Genomic DNA, 21,414 nt, shown 5'->3' with positions numbered 1-21,414 from the left:
AGGGTCCTTTTAGGTAAAGACCCAGCACTGAGTGGTACTGAGATGAACACATCTGGAATCAATACAGCCCAACTGGGTAACTGGAGGGTTGGGGGGAGTTAGGGCTAAGGGTTGGGCTAGTTACGGGTTGGGCCCTGGGGGTCCATGTGTCCCTGACTCCTAAATAGACTTGATTGCTACCAGCTGGCAGCCTTAACTCACCCTGTGTCAGGGATCTCCTCTGATGTCAACCTTGTCAGTATCAAGGCTAGATAGGACAAAAGAGTGCAAAAGACAAGCGGTTATGGACATGGTGTTGGTAGAAACAGTGTCTTGAGGTATGGGAAATCTTATTGCATGCTGCACTTCACATGAACCCTCTCTGGTTTCTATCATGATCATACATTGATGTAAATATGATTCTATTTTAAAATATAAAAGAATAGATCATATTATTGACACTGTGACAGTGTAATGTATATGATGTATTCTTGTAGATTACCTTAAAGTCAATATGTAACTCTTAAAATGCTAAATCCAATTTAAAAATCATATTATGTATCCGTGCACATACCAATGTGCAGACAGGTCATCAAAGCGCAGCGCCTGAGCACAGAGGACATGAAAGCCAAAACTTTCTATTGTATATGAAACCAGCCTATATATACTTGATCTTATCTTATTTTCATTTGCTAATTCCATTTACTGGTAATGTCAACGTTTTTTAAAGTACTTAAGATAAGGGTGGAAGAAAAACATTCTTATAAAGCTTTTATCATTAGCAGACCCTTAGTTCATCCAAAAATGAAAGGTGAACTATCCCCTAATATATAATGGAATCAACTAATTACAGTGCATCAACTAATTACATTTTTCTCAACTTAAAGGGGCAGTTTCCCGGACAGGGATTAGACTAGTCCTAGACTAAAAAAAATTAAAGGATTGGTCCATTTTCTTAAAAAAAATCCAGATAGTTTACTCACCACCATGTCATCCAAAATGTTGATGTCTTTCTTTGTTCAGTCGAGAAGAAATTAAGTTTTTTGAGAAAAACATTCCAGGGTTTTTCTCATTTTAATGGACTTTAATGGACCCCAAAACTTAACAGATTTAATGCAGTTTAAAATGGCAGTTTCAAAGGACTCTAAATGATCTCAAACGAGGCATAAGGATCTTATCTAGCAAAACGATTATAATTTTTGGCAAGCAAAATTAAAAATATGCACTTTTAAACCACAACTTTTCTTCTTCCTCCGGTCCTGTGACGCTCCAGCACGACCTCACGTAATTGCGTAACGACGCAAAAAGGTTACGTGTTACATATATGAAACGCACATTTGTGGACCATTTTAAACAATAAACAGTAACAAAGACATATCATTCTACAAACAACAACGTTCTCTAAACTTGTAAACACTGGGGCGTCATTTCGCATACGTCATCCGTGACCTCTTGACGTGATGTCGGATTACGTGAGGTCGCGCTGGCGCGTCACAGGACCGGAGGAAGAAGAGATGTTGAGGTTTAAAAGTGCATATTTTTTATTTTTCTTGGCAAAAATGACAATCATTTTGCTAGATAAGACCCTTATGCCTCGTTTGGGATAATTTAGAGTCCTTTGAAGCTGCGTTGAAACTGCATTAAAACTGTTAAGTGTTGGGGTCCATTAAAGTTAGAAAAATCCTGAAATGTTTTCCTCAAAAAACATAATTTCTTCTCGACTGAACAAAGAAAGACATCAACATTTTGGATTACATGATGGTGAGTAAATGATCTGGATTTTTTTTAAGAAAATTTACTAATCTTAAGAGCTGTTCAAACTTCCTATCTTAAAATACATAAATACCCTATGTTTTGCCTCAAAATGCACACAATATTGTTTTTAGTAAGGCATGTTTGTTAAAACTAGTTTTATTTCTTAATTAAACTAAGGCCTAGTCCTGGTTTAAGATAATCCCTGTCCGGAAAACCACCCCAAAAAGTTTGCATTAATTATTTTATTTCACCAGGAATACAATTTTCCGAACATATATGCATGTTTCCCTTTGCTATCTTAACAGTTTTTGTTTTTAAAAAGCTGACCTGTCATTTTTGGATTTAAATGAGGTTAATGTTCTGTATACCTGGTCATACTCTAATTCAGATTCTGCTCCAGCTCTCAAGTCAAAGAGGTCAAATTCAAGCTGACCAGGTCACATCCTCCTGAGCGTGCCAGCATAAGTTGTTATGGTAAAGGTTATCGTGGAAAATATATGGGAATAGGGATTTTTTTGCTTTAGGTGAATGTTCCAGTACATTATACAAGAAATAGATTCAACCATGTTTTTTCCTTTTTTTAACCAGTTTATAATAAGTGATGTAAATATACTTAAAACAAAATCTTACAAGAGCAACACCAAACAAAGATACACCCCCAAAAACAAGCTCTCAATGGCCACTGAAAATTTTGCTGTGCAAATAAATTGCAAAGAGTTTCCTTCCTATTGCCTGTGAATTATTGCCCTGTAATTAGAGTACATGACACGAATATTGAACAAACTATCTTCATCATTTGTTTATTTATTAAACCTGAGCTTTCTCACAATCTTCGATTACAGCTAAAATATTTAGTTAGCCAAATGACACTAGTAAAAACATATACGTACCGATCTCATTTCAAAGCTAAATAAATAAAAGCCAGTGTATTGATCAGATATTCCACTGGAAAATCAAAGCAAAGTCTCAGATTGAGCTTTGTACCATTTTAGTTCGAAGGCAATATTGACCTTTAAATTCTCCCCTCGTATTCTTAACCCTTAGTACATCTACAAGGTGAATGTGTTATTGACTTTATACGTTTATAAAACAAATGAACCTACGTTACACTACCGGCGGTGGCTCGAGGACAATTACCTTTCATAGTGGGACTGGAGGGCAATGAATGCGTATAACCCTGCATTATTCATCTTAATTTAAGACCTAATTATCAGCATCCATCAGCACTTTACATTCAAAGAGAGATTAATCTTCAGATTTAAAAAATATATTGGACCTAATGAAGGTTAAAATGGGGTCAGCTTCTGAAGCATATTCTATATCATCTAACACACAGAGATATAAGCAAGGTCATTTCCTTATCCTCACTGAGTTTATTCACCAGTCGCAAAATAATAAAACACTGGTTAAACAGTAATTCATTCGCCCTTTTCATTTGTTAAACGAATCATCTCTTACTACCTCAAATGCAAATATTTACTACCATTCAGATCGTTTTTAGTGTAGGGCTTAATGTTTTTTTTTATACTGGCCCGGTCAGGCCAATGGCTCAGGTTTTTACTTGCCCTGCCAAAATTTTCACTGGCCCCAATACAAAAATTTCAGTGTCACATATTTAAAAATAATAATTCAAAAGTCAAATATAATTGTATATACAACAGACATGTTCCAACATTTCTGCTTTACCTGTAAACTGACAACAAACGGTGCAAAATATTGCATTGTTTCTTTTTACGTGTTTTACCCAAGTAAATGTCTGCTTCCAAGATGTTAAATAACATACATTGATGAAAATATATTAGTGACTGAGGGTGAAGCACAGGCCCGATCGGGCAAGTGACAATAATTTTTACTGGCCCAAACGTCTCTCATGCTTGCCCTGGGCCAGCGGGCAGTTCTTTATGTTGAGCCCCGCGTTATATTATTGGCATATAGCCCTTCATATTAAATATTATTAGATAATCTTAGTGACTTTACTGATGTTAGGTCTGAGATCTTCAGAGCATCTAAAGTGAATGCAGGTCACCTTGTCAATCTTCATTTCTCTTCAAGAGATTGAGTCACGAGAGAATTTCAACATATTCTCTTTAATATTGTTTAATACTTTTTTTCTTAAAATACAGTCTTTTCTGAGGTAGACCATTACAGTTCAAGAACATTATCATTTTTAAAACAGACATCAAAAAAGACATGAAATAAATATTTTCATGTACAATATGCTGCAAAAATGAGGTAGAAATGGTTACAGAAAATGTACAAGAACAAGATCCAAGAACGAAGTTACTGTACTAACAGATTTAAAACAGCTAATTAATGCCAATTTTGTTGGACAAACTCTTAAGTTGCTCAGCGTCTTTGTGTTTCTGTTTTTAAATCAGTATTTCCATTTCGAATACAATCCAGTGATATGTCATTAAAGGCGGGGTGCAGGAGTCGGGCGAGTACCAAAACACACTTGTAGCCAATCAGCAGGCAGCATGTCTACTTGCCTGGGTTGCGTATGTGTGGGGCGGGTCTATCAAAAGAAGGTCCGGATTCTATTGGGCTAGGGGCATGTTTGTTAAGGTGGCTTTCAGAGATCATACACCCCACCTTTAAATTTGGAGCTGAATTTTGACATCTACACTACATAAGATGTTTCCGTGCCCTGTGAATGTCTATGAGTCTGCTAGGTTCTGAAGTTTTGGATCAATACGTGTTCCTGGGGTCATCCTGATTGACCCGTGTGGCATGAGTGAAGCCACCAGCTGTAGTTGAAGAGCTGAAGAGTGCTATAGGGTTACTGGACATCAATCAGAAAATGGCTTCTCCCAAAGGCTGTGGTAAGACAGAAGAGCGGGGGGTTGAAGCTCAGCTCACCACATGGCAGCAACCAGGGAGACAAACCATTGTGCTCAGATCATAGAGTAGCGGGAAGAGGTGATCATGGGAAAAGACATTTGATCAAAATTCCACATAAGCGGATCTACAGATAATGTAGATAAACTCATGATCACAAGATCTTGATTGAGAAATTGTGGTGGCAGCATGGGCATACCTTGGCCAACATGCTCAACATTTTTGAAACAGGCTGCTCTACCTGGATTGTCTACATGGTGAGCATGTTTACAGTTTGTACAGTACACATAATGGTGTGACATGTTTAATAAAGTTTGCGATTAGACATGATTAGCTGCCAATTACAAAAAACATTCAGATTTTGATCTTTGGGGTGTTTCTTTTTTGCTCTTTCAATACTGTACAGGGTTCGTTTTTTAAATGTCCTTCAGTACATGCACAAGGTTGAACATACTCGGTGCATTTCGAAATATGCGTCGTACCTTTGGGTGAGTTGGGTAAAAACAGTTTGTCCAACAAAATAAAACATCTTATCTGCCATCTACATAAACACTGCATGAAGACAATCATCACTCCATCAAAATCTACATCAAAAATAAAGGATAAGGGAAAATGTTTTCATAGAGTTAAAAACATGGATTAATGGCATCAGATATCCTCTGAAGTACCTGAATTACATTCATTATTTGTCTTTGTAGCATTTTCAAGTTTCACCTACGAGGTAACCGCACAGATCCAGTGTGTATACAAGTCTGTGTCAGATCTGTCGCTCACCTCCAACCTCAATGCGTACTACTAAGACCCTAAGATTACATACATTCTTTATCATTTCTGAGGTAAAGAAATTCTTCCTGAGTATTTCAAACAAGACTACATATACTAAGAAAAAAACTGAGTAAATCAGAAGAGAGAAAACAGTCATGGACCCACACTTGTCTTTGTGTTCGAGAGTCCTGAGCGCTAACAAAAACAAATCAGAGATTGTGAGGAATGTGAGGGCTGCTTAGTTATTGATGTGTATTGGTGCAGAACATGGTGCATATTACCATTAACAAAGTATTTTCATCCAACGTTCTGTAGAAAGTGTGCCAATAGTTTTTTCTCTTGTCTGACTTGTTATGGATTCAAATTTGAATACTATTTGGGTAGCAATGTACATACTGTTTTGGTAAAATGGCCGTGTTTTGACAAAGTGCACAAGATATGACGACGGCCTAACATTTAACTTTGTAAAATACTGTTGCTTTTTTCCTAAGATGTTGCATAACAGTAGATACATTTTGGTGAATGCTGTGACTTTAATGTTGGTGAGCATTTTTGGTAAAACAAAGACTTTCCTAAAGTTTTGATATATCCTAAGCCCTTCAACACCAAACACCCTTTTACGTTAGTCAATGCAAAAGATACAACTTCACTGGAGTTGACTAGAATAAATAGAATCCTGAGAGTTGCAACTAATGGGGATATTTTATATTTTCAGGAAAAGTCAAGTTATCTCTAACCTCCAGGTTTAGTCCAGGATCAAGGCTTATTGGAATTCCAGTGAAATTCCAAAATATGATTCAGACTTTGTATCAGATAAGCCGAGCAACTAATAAACACCCTTTAAGAAAGGCCTAATATTTAATTTCTTTGGGAAAAAATAAAGTATATGTATATTTATAGAAAACCAACACACCATGGCATGTTTCCTAGATTAAATGCATTAAATCCAAAATGTCTCCTCACCAAAAACTGTCATTTCTCAACAAATCCCACTCTTTTGGCTGCAACAAGTAGTTTTAAACAAAAACAAAGCATTAAGAAGTTTTCAGCCAGTCTCTCAGTGGCTATAAACTTTGCTCCACTCCATACAAGTGTCCAGTTCTTTGGGGGTGCTATGTGGGCGAACCTTGCAAAAAGCATTTTCAAAGTCTTGGAAGGCAGGTGAAGAAAGAGTTGCAGGGAGTCCGTGCAGAGGCACGGGTGCGGAGGCAGAAGCCGATGCCAGGGCCTGCTGGCAGAGCTGCAGGAGCTCCCAGACCGAAAAGCCTTCAGAACGCTGCAGTACAGCTGACATCTCCCTTTCGCTCAAACTGCAGCCTTGGGGCGCCAGCGCCTGCAGAAGCACCTGCCTGCGTGTGCTCCCGTCTGGCAGACCAATGTGATAACGCTTAGAGAAGCAACGCAGAAGAGAATCTTTGATCAAGTCAGGCCGTCTTGTGGTGCATACCACCAGAACGAAGCTGGTCTGACCATGCTGGATCTTCTCTAACTGTGCTTGCAGCTGCAGTCTGAGCCCTTCCTCCTCAATGGCCTCCACTTCGCTCAGCAGCACCACTGCGGGGTGTCGTGAGGCTGCCACTGTGAACAGAGTAACCAAAAGTTGCTCTGCCTCTCCTTTCAATTTGGAGGCCAATGTTGCACCACTCAGCTTGTAGAAGGTGGCGCCCATTTGAGATGCCAAGGATCGTGTAATTGTGGTTTTGCCCCCTCTTTGTGGGCCAAATAGCAGAACGGTTCTGGGTGGGCGGATGGCAGGATTGGGCCGCAAGACAGGCCACAGCAGGTCCTCCTCGAGTGCTGCTTTGATGTGACAGTTTCCAGCCAGTTCAGTCCAAAGCAAAGGTGGGCCACAATCCTGAAGCTCCCTGCTTACCAGCTCCAACATACGAGGTTCCATGCTTTTCAGAGAATCTGAACATTTCTGAGACCGTTGTTGAGAGAAGCCCTGATCTGCACCTCCATTTTCGCCCGTCATGGCTGCTGGAGGGCTGTAGTCCCCTGCTGTGCCGTATGGTGGTGAAACCAATGGTTTAAGCCCACCGTACTTTCCCACATTATCTCCTTCCAGGCTTGACTGTGATGAAGGTTTGCTGGACTTAAATGTTTGAGGATCTGTGCTGGCTGTTCCAAAGTTATTTCCACGGCACTCTGCTTTGTCAGCGACACCGTAAGGAGAATCCCCACCAGCTTTCATGGGGTCATAGCTATATTTTCTATAGCGAGAGCCATCCCCATCTTCCTCTTCTAGGGTCATCTCAAATGCTTTCCTTTTCAGAGAGCCCCCAGGATCCGAGCCTCCTAGACTGCTGTTCTGGTAGCCATAGCTGCCTCCAACCACTGTAGGTCTTGAGGGAAGAGGAGAGTGGGCAGCTATGCCAGAGGCAATGTAAGGGGCAGTTGGGTGGGTGTAGCTAGGAGCCAGGCCAGTCTGGTAGGTGCTAGGGGGGTAGTTGTATACAGGGGCAGAAGGTGTATAACTGGGGAGAAGTGTGGGGTTTGGCTGAAGGGCATGTAGCGAGGTTGGTGGAAGTGCTGAGGTGGGTTGGGGACAGTACCCTGATGAGAGGTAGGTGCCATTGTAACTGGGGGGGTAGTCACTGGAATGGGGGCCACTGCAGGAGCTGGTCCCACTGTAGCCTGAGTCCGACAGGTTGCTGTTAACTGTTGACCCACTACCTGAGCCCGGTGGGCCTGCTGATGTGGGAACCTTTGGCCCCGACAGACCGTCGTGAGAGGAAGGAGGCACCACGGAATATGCCCCATCAGTGCTGTGTGTTAGAGGCCAGGGTTCCAGTTCACCTTTCTGGCCTCCATTGAGAGCCCCAAAAGCCACAGGCTCTGGGTACGCACCTACGCCAGGGCGCTCATATGGCGAGTCCAGCATTCCAGAGTATTTCTCAGCATAGCGCTTCAGCAGGTTAGAGGCAGTAAGGGCTGATATGTCATCGTTTGCCCAGGCGTAGTTGTAGGAGCCACGGTTGCGGCTGGGGTACAGGTCAGACTTGTGGGCAGGGGATGAAGTCGTGGAGGAAACGTCCAAATGCTGCTCAGGCCACTGGCTCAGGGGCTGGGCATGCTCCGGGTTCCAGTGCATCTTCAAAAGGCCTGCCGAAGACAGTAATGTATTAGATTAGTCATTAACATAAAACAACACTGAAAAGAAAAAATATGATATGCTGTTTTAGTATTTCTGCTTTTTATTCATTTGCTTTGCCATTTATAAAGCTAGACAGTAAGTGTTCACATGAGCTGCTTGCATGCAAGGTTGATTTTTGTTTGTTATTCTGTTTGGTGTTTTTTTTGTAGAAGCGTTGCCAGAATTTTTTCCTATAGTAAGCAGAAAAGAGGACAGGAGGGCTATGAATTTGCTCCTTTCAAGCCCTCAGCCGCGCAGCAGCCTTGTTTTGCCATCTGCAGCTCTCCCAGAGGAGAAACTGTTATCACCCTGTCCATGTTTTCTTCAATACATCCCCTCCCACCACTGCAGTCCATCCACAAAGCACTTCTCCAAAAGCCCTCTGTGGCTGGCTTGACAGAGGGAGGGAAAAAGAAGAAGGAACAGAGGAGGAGAGGGAGGGGATGATGTGGGAAAAGGGGGGTAGGGACGGGTGGATGGAATAGTTGTGCTATTCACTGACCACTTCCCATGAAGCACTGGGAATGTGGAATGCCCATTCCTCTGGCAATCCCCAACACTCTTCTCCTGATTAATTATGCTGGCCTAATGAAAAGGGGATGAAAGAGATCTTAATGCACATGTGAAGAGGGAAAATAAAGCTCAGTAAAAACAAAGTTTGGTTTTAGGGTCCATTTCTATTCTATCAAAAAAAGAATTATTTTATTTCTCTGCATTTCCAGCTTTAAAGACGAATAAAATAGTTGAGTAAAGCAAATCAACAAGTTCTAAAGAGAGTTTAAGACATTATTACAATATTAATTATAAAAACCTTATCGCAAATAAAGGTATATAAAGGATTCAGTTACGGCATGTACTATTTTTGCCTCTTCCTAGTGCAAAGATCTCAATCCTTTGCCATGTCCATTTCTTGTTTGATCTTGAATTACAACAAACAGAGAATGGCTTTAAACCAGCCATTTCATGAGGGATTTCCAATGGCTCCTTCCAGAGGCATTAGCTTGAAATTCCTTACATAGCTTGGCATTATTGAACTGTCAGGAATCAGCCTGGGGTGTGAGCTACAGGGGGAAATGGGAAGGTAAAGGAATAAAGTATAAATCATCTTTGCCGGCCTGCAATATAGAAAATATTCGCTATTCAGTTTTTGCAATTGCTTACAAGCTGTTGCCTTATTGCCGTTGAAATCAAACTTCGGTCTTGTATGTATGCTGTTCCTCCTTTTTCTGCAAAAAAAAAACTTGCCCCACCCCCCTTTTGTGCGCTTTCTCCGTTTCTTAAGTTGTCCCCCCTCCCATCGCCAAACCTTCCCATGTGTGTCTTCAGATTACGCCTGCTATTTATTCTAAAAGATCACACCAACAGACCAGATGGCCACTGGATTACAATGTCCTTCAAATCCAGAGCACCAAACTAGTGCTTCTACTCATAATAATGACTTTAATAACACTCCAAAAAATTACGAAAAAATGAATGACACAGTAAACAAAGTGAACACAGGTAAAGTTCCTATATGAGTTCAACTCCCAGAGAACATACACTCAATGCACTACAAGTCACTTAAAAACTCCAATGTATGAATACGAAGTTACGGGTCATTGTCCAGTCAATAAGAACAGTGTCCAGCAGGATATTCTCATCTGCCGGTTGGTTTCTGAAATGCTGTAAGAAGCACAATAATGAGGCCAGTGTGTGACAAAGATGGATGGCAGCCCAGGGGAGCTCATAAAAGCCTGCAGCGGGTAGAGAAGGAGGAGGGGAGTGGACAGCAGGCGCTCCGGCCATCATGTGTGTGCGTGTGCATGCACGCGCATGGGTGTGTATGAGAGGAAGGGGCTTGACATTAGGAAACTCAGTCAGGCGGCCAAAACTGCTGTCCACTCCATCAATATACATGAGTGCGTGTGTAGCAACACAGATGGGAGAGCTCTTGTCCTAGCTGGATAAGGAAATGCATTTTGGGTCTGGGTATTCCCGAAAACATGTCTGCTTTAAAAGGAGCGGTTTGGCGGTTCATAATATTGCTCTTCCTTGTTCTGCTACCCGGCTAAAAGCGTTACTCATGAGCCGATGTGCAATTATATCTACACCTCAGTGGGGATTCTTAAATAATCTAGATGTGAATTAATCTTTGCATCTATTTAAGTCACCAGAGTTGCAGAGTTGAACTCATTATGGACATTTAAAATTAGATGGTCTAATTGTACTGCATATTACAGTACATATGACCACTGAATGATATTTAGGGTTTTTTTTACATCTCACTCTTTCGTTATTTTTTTTTTTTTTGAGGTCCAAACTCAGAACTATTGAAATAATTACAATCAAATCTGACACAGAAAAAAATATATATTAATTCATATTAAACTTTATAAAAATAAAATATTTATGACTCTAAAATACTGATGTCTAGGTCACTATAAAAAAAATAATGTTAATGTTTCCTACTTGTACAAAAGGTCAGAATTGTTTGACTCCATTAAAACACACAAAATGCTCTCGTGCTGAAATAAAACGCATCTTCAGACTTTGCACAAACTTGTGCAATAAGTCAATGCCAGCTGATGTGCATGCTCCCATTAAAGGAAAAAATAGATATACCAAATAATAAAGATGCTGATATTCTCAAAAAAAAAAACAAATATTTTTAAGTCAGTTTCCATAAAATGATATCCAGATAATGTACTTTTGCTCCCCAATCTCTGGTGGGGTGATGACCGTTAACACGATTGTTGTAAACAGATAAGTTCTGTGTGAATTAATATAAGAAGGGCTTTTGAAACAAAACTTCATTGTCTACATGGAGGTTCCTGGTCAATGCTTTGAGGAGTGGCCTGTAGTGGCGGCCCTGTGAGGGTCCGAGGCTGGCAGGGAGACAGATGTTTCCAATGGTCGCCTTACTGTCTGTGCATCCATTGTTGGGCGGCCCAGTCAGCAGACGTCCTCCTGGCCTGACAATCCTGTTGGTCCTGAGACAAAAGCTGAGGGATCCCATTGTCCGAGGCCTGCCTAATTATGGAAATCTTATTAATCTATTCAGCAGCAGCGCACTGACAGCCTTTGTGCCGTCTTGGGATTTATTGAGGGACTTTTGGAGATTGTGTGTGTTTTGTTTGTGGGCTCTATCTTGCTTTTCTCCAAATATATGCTGAAGGAACAGCAGTTTGGCCACCAAATAAGATGCAGGGTTACTGATCAGTGTATGAAAAAACTTTATCTATATTTTGTAAGTTACAATTTGGGACCCCCAAGGGCACAACGTTTAATTTTACTCAATGATTTCACTTTAATTTCAATCTTTGACATGACCTCACTAAATTTATGATAAAGATATCACTGTTATATTTTCACAGAATGTTTTTTACATTATGTATGATAATTTTATGTAAAAACATTAAATTGCTGTGCATCCCCATGTTATGTGCATTCAAAATGATTTTGGACTCAGTTGGAGTCCATCTACATGTTTCTGGATGCAAGAATGTATCTAATAATCACCATAAGAAATGCATCTGAACGGGGTCAGGTGAACCAGCCTAATTATTTCCTTATACATTAAAACCAATTAGTCAACAACTCATTCAGGAAACCTGCCGACTAGTCGATTTTGCAAGCGTAGCTTTACACACTTATTTTTAAAAATACTAAAATCAGCAGATTTACCTCATTAAATCAGCTTTTATATGTAAAGGTCAGGCTTACAGAAATATTAGCTGTGATCTCTAAGACGCCACTACATCAACACAAGCAGGTTGCCGGAGCAGAAGGTTCTGCAATGTGAGAGCAGACCCGGCCCGGCTGCCAAAGGATGCTCTGTGTCTCACAGCTCCCTAGGGGTCCGTGTGCACTTTAAGGCCGCGTCACTTTTGTTTTCCTGCCCTGAGGAACAAAACCTACATGGATGCAACAAGCCTTCTGGGACACGGGGCCATTAAACCAAGCAGATTGCATAGGGGCCAGTTGTAAACAGAAGCAAGCTGAATCAATCCAATCAGGTATTATTGTGAGTACCCACTCGCTAAACCCCTCACATAGATTTAAAAAGGTTTATCTACTAAAGGCCACCCCCTCATCGCTAATTCCAATATCAAATCCCACAGATGCTTTTAAAGAGACCCACTGCATCTTCACCTGCAGACATCCACAATAAGGACATTTACATTCAGCCACCAAGGAAGTGATTCAAAAGACACTATACGCACAATTACTCAACTCCAGGGTTTTTGATTAATTACTCCCACTAAAATGTCAAAACAACTGAACAGAAGTTGAATGGATGTATAGTGGAGATGTTGTTAGGAATTATGCTCTGAAACTTCAGCCCACGGTTCTGGTATGTGAGGAACTCGCTTTGAAGAACACATATATGCCACAAAAGAAGGCTTCTTTCAAAAGAGCAAAGTGATTAAGAAGGGGGAGCGAGACGGAGAGGAAGGGAGAAAGATGAGAGAGAAGGACAGAGAAGATCTGGTTGAAGAGAGAGCGCCAGGAGGATTGTGTTTACATGAATTAATCACTTCGCTGTAGATAAGATGGCACCCAGCGCTCTAATTATCTGCTGATTTGTATTCTGTACAAACATCTCTGAATCAATGCAGAAAGACTGCAATAAGTCTTCGCAAGATGTTAGCACTCCTTAAATACGGATGGGTATTTAAAATCCATTTTTCCATCAGGATATACTGTAACAAAATGAATCTAAAAAATTATTTTCTTTATAATCCTTATAACATTTTACTGTCAGTGGAACAGGCTTGGGCAAGTTTGAGAAAAATGTGTAATAAACAAAATGTAGTTCTTCACTACAATGCCATACTGTAGAAGAACCATTCAGTCATACCTTTTTAAAGAATCATTTCTTTCTTAACTTCATATAATCTAAAAAACTAAAAAAGAAATTGAAAGATTATTCAGATGTTAAAGGTTCTTCATTGAACCATTTAGCCAAAAATGGTTCTTCTATTGCATCACGAAGCACCTATTTGTGGTATGGCTATGTTTTGTTTTTAAGAACAGCATGCACTCAAGCAAGCATGGACTGCGCAAGATGATCTAAATGTAATAAATCTCCTTAAATTTGATAAGTGACTAACTGTGGGTTCACCCCAGACGCGAGTTCAACGATTTGCGCGAGTAGATTACATAAAAAGTCAATGCAAAGACACGATCAGACGCATCCTCGCGTGGGGCGAGGCGAATGATGCTATATGGCTCAAAAGCATCTTCGCCCAAGTTAAAAATATTCAACTGGAGTGAAAAATTCACATGACAAGTGAGTAATCTAGAGCGAGTAACGCCATTTCGTGCATTTGGTGTACGTAGCAGAAGACATTACAAATAATCCTAAATATTTATTTAAAAATCTGTAATTGATTTTTCATTTTATTCCTGAGCTTGTCAAGCTTGTTCTTGTACCTCTATTGGTTAGCAACACAAAGGTCATTGGTTTGATCCCAGTGCACACGCATACTGATAATGTATAGATTAGATGCCCTGGTAGATGCTTTGGATAAAAGCGTCTGCCAAATGCATAAATGTACTTTTTAAATTCCAATCTTTAAAATACCATACTGTATTATGTAAAACTAAAAACTAAATGTATTTATTTAGTAACATAATAAAGAAAGAAGCACGAGTGCTTCTTCAAACAACCGTTAGATAATCGTGCATTCAGCAACAGCTTATCATCAGTCACAAGGCATGCATAATAGGTCATTACAAAGACAATTATAAATCTTTGCATTAGTTACAGCAATGTGGTTAACGGGAGCTCTCTCTTATTTGCTCCCTTTCAATAGCCTAAAAAAGCAAGAAAGAGGCGGTGGAGCCCTTACGAGTTTTCACACCTGCTCCTCAGCGCGCTTGCAGACGCCGTGGCTCTTTTCAGGCGGGGCCCAGTGGGGTCCCTAGAGGAAGAAACCTATCTACTAGAGTGGCAGTGAAAGATCTGATTTTTTTTGTCTTGCTCTTTCTATCCTCAGTCTAGAATAGATTTGAGCTGCTTTCCACGATCTCTTAGCTTTGTAGGTATTATTATTTTTGCCCTATGGGACACTAAGCTTTTCCAGCCATTGGTTCGCTTGATGAATCTTGGTTATTGGCATGCATGCCGCTGTAAATATTGTGCATCACACCAACATTACTTTGTACAAATGTCCTAATATTTAGACATTTAAATGCGATGTGTTATCTTTAATGCCATCAAAAATCCATCTGAGAGGTGCATTAGGAGAAAAATGAAGATGTGGACTTTAAGCTTATAGAGTCTTATTGGAGTCTAAGTGGTGTGAATGAATGATTAGATGCGTGGCTAGATCCTCATAATTTTAGAAACAACTCCCCCACCCCCTGGTCAGCTAATTCTTGTCCACAAATGGCCAAATGCCCGGCACCCCCACTCGTGCAGAAAAAACAGGGTTCCTATTTTCTGTGGCCGCAGGCCAGGTTTGGGTCATTGTGTCCACTAATATATCAAAGAACAGCTGTCCTAAAGCTCTGTGATGACCAATCACCCCCTTCCATCTGTCTCCCTTACCCAATCTTCCTCCATCTCCTTCTTCCAATCTCTTTTTTACCCCTCCCTCATTCCCATCCACCCTACCCCCTCACGGAGTTCCCTAACTGCATTACAGTGCCCTCGCTCAAATTCCCTGACCACTTTACTTATTATGTATTGGGATTTTCTGTTTAAACGTACAAATAGGACTTGAATTGGACTTATTTTCATCTCTGCACTTGTCGGTTCATATTTAGACAAAATTTAGATTTTTTAAAACTCCAAGCAAGTGTCATGGACATTATGGAGCGATATCTTGGCTTTCTAGCCAACAGAAGGAGCTGAAAGCAGACCACACGCTTGCCGCCCAATAAGCCCCCAAAGTCTTAATTGGAGCGGTAATTGTGGCCGCAATGGGCCTAATGATCTGTCTTTAATGATGCTGAGATGATGAGCAGAGGCGGGGTACCTGACACAACGTGTATCTCTAACCCCCCGTGTTTCCGATGGGTGCCGTTACTCTTCCATCTCACTGAGTGCACTGTGGGCTAATTAAAGCCAATTCACACCCGCCGCTAATGACCCCCGTGCCCATTCACACCAACACTTCAGCACCTTGCTGTTTACTCAAGGGCCCCTCCAGAGCCGCATTCAGAGCCCCTGCTCTCATTAGAATAGATGTGTTGGATGTTCGTTGTTACATCACTTCTTTAGAGGCATCCAGTAAGCCGCTTCCCATAGACCGGACTCAAAGCCTTAATGAGTTAACGGATGCAATCAGAGCATTGCCTTTATCGCCCAGGTCCTTTCGTATGAAATAAGGTCCTAATGAAGGGAGAGGATGGGTCAGCGCTAGAAGTGGACCTGGCCATGCTCGTTTCTTTTTAAATAAGGAATATGTTGGACAGCAGGGCCCCTGAGCAACAAGACTCAGAGCAACAAAAGTTAGGGCACTCATGGGCTCCTGGCCTGGGACTGATTTTAGGGTGTGTTTGAAGTGCAGATTACAGATTCTTTGCACCAAATCCCTCCAGGAGTATCCATGACCCCAGGAATCTCTCTCAGATTTCCTTCAGGTCCGACTGCAGCTCAGCTCGTGGCCCCTACGTGCACATCAGAGTTACGGAAAAGACATCACACACATGATGGTTTGTGGATGCAATATGAGATGGACACTTAAATGCACATGTAAGTGTTGATGCATGAGTGTACGAGTACAAAAATGCCTATCCTCTCAGGTCAAACATAAACACCAACGTCAGAAATGCTCAGCCACTAAGAAAATTCCAGCATGGATGTGACACTGTTCACGTATATACTATATAAGCTGCCCTGCATTCAGCTGACCACAGAACAGAGGACTTATGAGGTAAAACTAGCCTACATATAAGGACTAAAGGACTGAAGGGAACACAAGGAGTTCGCATGCCTTTAAAGCATAGAAATTAAACGGTTATTAAAGATGTTGTGGTCAACATATAAGATGAGCACATACATACACACATGCACAGTTTTTAATAAAAAACTGAATGAATAAACTAGTTCTGAATCCAAATACATGCTGCAGCACTGGAAAATCAAGATCTTTCACATTAGCCTCCATCCTAACGCAACTAGCAAACAGGAAATTGAACAAACACACACAAGACACGTACACACAAAACACAGTTCAGATCCTCAAAGAATTCAAAAAATTCTGTCAGGGCTTTGTGACATTTTTTTGCATAAAGTATGACTACACATAAAAATACTTTACATTTTTAGTTCCAGATTTTAAACATTATCAGACGGTGAAAACTGTTCCCGTAGCTCAGTGATAGACCATTGTGTTAGCAGCGCAAAAGGTTGTGGGTTCGATCTCGGGGAATAGACATAATGATAAATGTATAACTTGTAATGCACTGTAGGTTAAAAGCGTCTGCCAAATCCTTACTCTTATTTAAAATGAGTGAAACTTAACAAATTAAATCAGATTAAATTAAACTTATACCTATTGAAAAAGTAAAAACTTATTATCAATAAGCAATACAGTCGTATCAGTTCAGGCTGCTCTTAAAAAAATGTGCTAGACAGAGAAACTAAATTGGCGTGTCTAGACATAAACCGTCATTTAAGTTCCTATACAAAATACTTCTTTGTGCTCAGCTTCTGAGGAATGTTTGACCAAACATCAGAGGAACCTTCAGTTAACTTCTAAGCAATATCATCAGTATCGATAAGAAAAGATAACCATCTCCCCTCGGTCGAAAGATGTCTTCATCACTTCTAAAACTATACATGTAGGTCGAGCTGGAGCCCATTTGCAATAAAAAAGGTATTTATCAAAACAAACTAAAAAGTAAGTCTATTGGCACACATAACAAAGGCCTTTTAATGCTTTGCTAAATGGAATTATAACACCATATTACACTTCAATGGCTGAAGCAACAACCTAGCAAGCAGCTTAAAACTATTCAAGCCGGCTCCTCATTAATACACGATTACATCTCGAATTGAGGTGACTTGGTCCTTTAGTTTGATTTCCCTCCCTCTTTTCATGTAACTGTCATGGTTATAAAGTGCAGGGGAGAAGAGCTAAAGAGTGGGGAAAAAGCATCTCCTCAAGCAGAACTGGGGGAAGAAACCCCATGCTGGCCAACAAACAATGCTGTTTTGGAGAGGGCCAGCGCCGAGCTCAAATGAAGCCTGGCAGGGGGGTTAGGAATGGGGCTAAAACTGGACATGTCAGTTATTAGGTCCGTCGAGAGGGGGGTGGAGGTGAAACAGAAGAGAAAGACAGATAGAGGAAGCAACTGTGAGCTGAACACTGCTGGGATAGGGATGGTAATCGTGGTAAGATGACATTGTCAGACAACTTACCGCCCCTAATAAGAATAACTCGTAATTTTGTACATAATGATGTGACTTAGAAAAAAAAATCCTCAGTTCCTCAACTACCAAACTGGTATGACATATATTGAATATAAAAAGGTAACTTGCCCATCATTAACTTGTCCATTTCATTAAGCATACTAAAGAAATAAACAACAACCATTTAGGTGAACTTTCTGGAGACATGTTAAAAAACACGATTGACATTGTCAAGTGTGCCATTAGTTAAACAGGTTTAACAAATACTTCAATAATTGTAGCCATAGGGGAATTTTCTTATTAGTTCATCACTTGACAGTAGCCATGTTTAGCAACAGAGAATGTGGTTAAACTTACTATAGGGAACAATGGGACTCAGCATTCTGCGGACCTGGTCTCGATTACGGCGATAGTTCTGCAGGGAAACCCAGGCTAGCTTCTGTACGACCGTAGTCCATCATTCACTTGCACTCACATTGGGACTCCGTATAAAATCTATTCGGGAAAGAGAAGAACGGGAAACTTTTAGCAGAAGTACATGCATACGCTCTTGTTGCATAATCCACACGGTCGCTTGTAAATGTAAACAAGTTGATGATGCATGAATTCACGCCTACGGGCACGCAACCCACAATCAGGACCTTTTAAGCCGTCATCTCAATTTTGGACAAGAGTGAAACAGTCATGGACACAAGCACTCTCTCTGTGGGCTGGACACACACAGGGGTATTCATTAAGAGTCCGCACACAGGCATTAAGCTGATTGTATGGCTCTGTCCGGTTTCTAAAGGGGGCTTTCTAAACCTTCCTAACAAAAAGCACCACGCATACCATAGCTGCTCTTCTCGCCCCATAACCACAGCAGAGAGCACGCTTTTACAAAATTTTTGCTCATTTTATCCCCAATCACATCGATTGGATCTGTTTTTTACTAGGGTGGATATGTGAGGCATTCAAAATATCGCAAGAAATCGGCAATAAAAACGTATTAATAAATGGTTATTTATTAATAAAAATAAGATATAACCTTTAAGATGGTAGTAATAAACACAACATATGATATTTAACATTTTAAAGTCTATTTAAATAAATCACAAGGTCTACTTCTGTAGATTTGAAAGCTCACAAACAAATAACAGACATAAAGCAATAAAAATTACATTGCAAAAGATTGTACTGTATGTAAATGAACAATCGGAAAAGCATAATTTCTTCTCAAGTGAGCGTGGAGAAAGCTCACACGTGAATGAAAAATATTACATAATAATGTTAGTCAAACAGTGTGGCGTCCAGCGCAGCTTTGGGAAAACTTATTGGAAACTTCATTCTGACATACTGTTTATTACAAAGCTGTATGTGCTGGTTCATGTCATACACTGCTTTTAAATTATTTATTTTTGTAAACATGAATATTATCTTTACACTGTTAAGAAACACATGCCAATACATAAAAACACAGAAAACTCCACAATACACATAACACAAACTGTGGTATAAAATGAACATATTTGTATAGATGTTCATTTACAGTATATAACTGCAGGTTTTACCACAAAATAAAACATAATAATAAAACATACATTAACTAAACACAGAAAATATCCAAAACTTGATTCCGAACGTTAAAACTCTACCATAAGAGATTTTACATGCTCACTGACTGAAACACAATCCAAAACACTGCAACTTGTTCAGAATGATAGCTGACACGTTCTACTAACCCCGTTCTGTACACACACGTCCAAACCTTAAATGATTTCTCACCTAGTCGTACACTTTAAAAAACACACCTGCATGCAGAATGAGGAATGCAGAAGAATCTGTTTCACATTAAAAGAGGGGGATTGCAATGAAGAAGAAGAAGAAGAGTTCAAACTATCAGGAGGAATAAAGGAAAGTGCAATTCAGTGCTAAGACAGGGCGAATCATTTACAGACAACACCGCACAGAAAAGAATGCATTTTTAAAACCAAGGTAGAGTTACCTTCTCATGCCTGCATTTCTTCATTAGATTCAAAACCAGTTAGATAATCCTAGGAGCGGACAGACTCGTGTGTGCACTACTATGCTTTTTTCCACATATGGGACACGACTCAACTCAACTCTCCCTCTCTCTCTTTCCCTCCCAACCAGTGACAACAGAGTACCCACACACACACATACACATACACGCACACACATACACACACACACACGCACACACAATTACCCTCCCCCACCTCTCCCATCCCCCTTTCTCTCTTTACCTCTCTCTCTCTCTCTCTCTCTCTCTTTTGTTAAAAGTATTTAAGCAGAGAAGGAGAGAGAGAGAGAGAGAGAGAGAGAGAGAGAGAGAGAGAGAGAGAGAGAGAGAGAGAGGTAGTTTTTGGAAACAGTAGAGGCTGAACTAGTCCCTGAGGGAATTCGGGTAATGGTGTTTATTTTGGTAAAAATGGTAAAATTACTCTGATTAAAACATGCTGACTAGTTTAAATATACGAAAACATCAAGTATTACGCATCTAATTGATATTGAAACTATAATAGCTTGCAAACATTATACAATTGCATTTACCCAAAAAAAAAGGAATAGAAGAAATTAAAATTAAAAAAAATTGACAAAATATGGATATGTGGTAAATTTTTAGGTCTGGGCAAAATAAATAGATTTTTCGATTAATCGTTTTTGTAAACGTGGTTGATTAAAAATCGATTCTCAAAGGCCACAAATCGATTTTTTACAAATAAAATAACCTGATACTGTTTGATCAAGGAATGCGACTGTTTTGACTTTTTTCAGCATACATTTTCCATTTTGCATCAAAATTGTATTGCATTTAACATAATTGTATCCATTTAAAATCCTTAAAGTGTACCTAAAATAAAAAAAGTGTAATATACAGGTTGGTGGCTCTTAATTTCTTTTTATTAATTACCCACTTGTAAACTTATGTTCACTGTTTTATAAATAAAGTATTTGTATTAAATCTATATTTAGGGCCCTATAAAATCTGTTTTATTTATTTAATATATTATGATTATGATACATTTCAGTGTTTTGGAGGGGGTCTGAAATGACGGGAGGGGGTGTGTCGCCCAGATTTGCTTCCCCCGGTCTGCATTTCCCCCAGAGATACGTTCTTCTCCCACACAAAAACATAATTTTATTCAAAATATGTATAATTTGGCGAAATTCCGCGTTAACGATAAATTCCGTGTTAATTTGTCAATTCCGTGATTTCGTCCGCGATTCCGTGATCGCGAAAATTATAGGGCCCTATATATTCATTGAGTTGAATCGAGAATCAAGTATAAAAATCGGTCCGAGAATCAGAATCGAACCAAGAATCGAAAGCTTATGAATCGAAATCGAATCGACCCGGAACATCTGAATCGATACCCATCCCTAGTAAATATTGTATTATTTAAATATTGTCACTACTTGGCAAAAAAAAAAAAACGTTTATTTCATCAATCAAATATTTTGGGCACCCTTTACATCTGTTGATTTTGTAAATATTTAATTAATGAACATTTTCATAACAAGCTTGTAATTATACCTCGTAACTTTATTTAAATTCTTAAAATGTCCTTAAAACTTCACCCTGTCTTTCATG

The 21,414-nt window shown here is 39.8% G+C and overlaps 1 protein-coding gene across 1 annotated transcript; it reads right to left on the bottom strand.

Moving 5' to 3' along the window:
• Positions 1-3,815: 3,815 nt before the first annotated feature.
• fignl2 (fidgetin like 2) lies at positions 3,816-19,926 on the bottom strand. Its single transcript, XM_065285668.1, has 3 exons — positions 19,804-19,926; positions 18,177-18,314; positions 3,816-8,442 (listed from the first exon to the last, which is right to left on the bottom strand). Exons 2-3 carry the CDS (start codon positions 18,199-18,201, stop codon positions 6,395-6,397), a joined length of 2,073 nt encoding a protein of 690 aa, XP_065141740.1. The 5' UTR covers positions 18,202-18,314; positions 19,804-19,926; the 3' UTR covers positions 3,816-6,394.
• Positions 19,927-21,414: the final 1,488 nt, after the last annotated feature.

Source organism: Paramisgurnus dabryanus, chromosome 21, assembly GCF_030506205.2.
Source record: "Paramisgurnus dabryanus chromosome 21, PD_genome_1.1, whole genome shotgun sequence".
Classification (NCBI taxonomy): domain Eukaryota; kingdom Metazoa; phylum Chordata; class Actinopteri; order Cypriniformes; family Cobitidae; genus Paramisgurnus; species Paramisgurnus dabryanus.
Note: the sequence above shows the minus strand (reverse complement) of the source record. Positions and strands in the feature narration are given on the sequence as shown.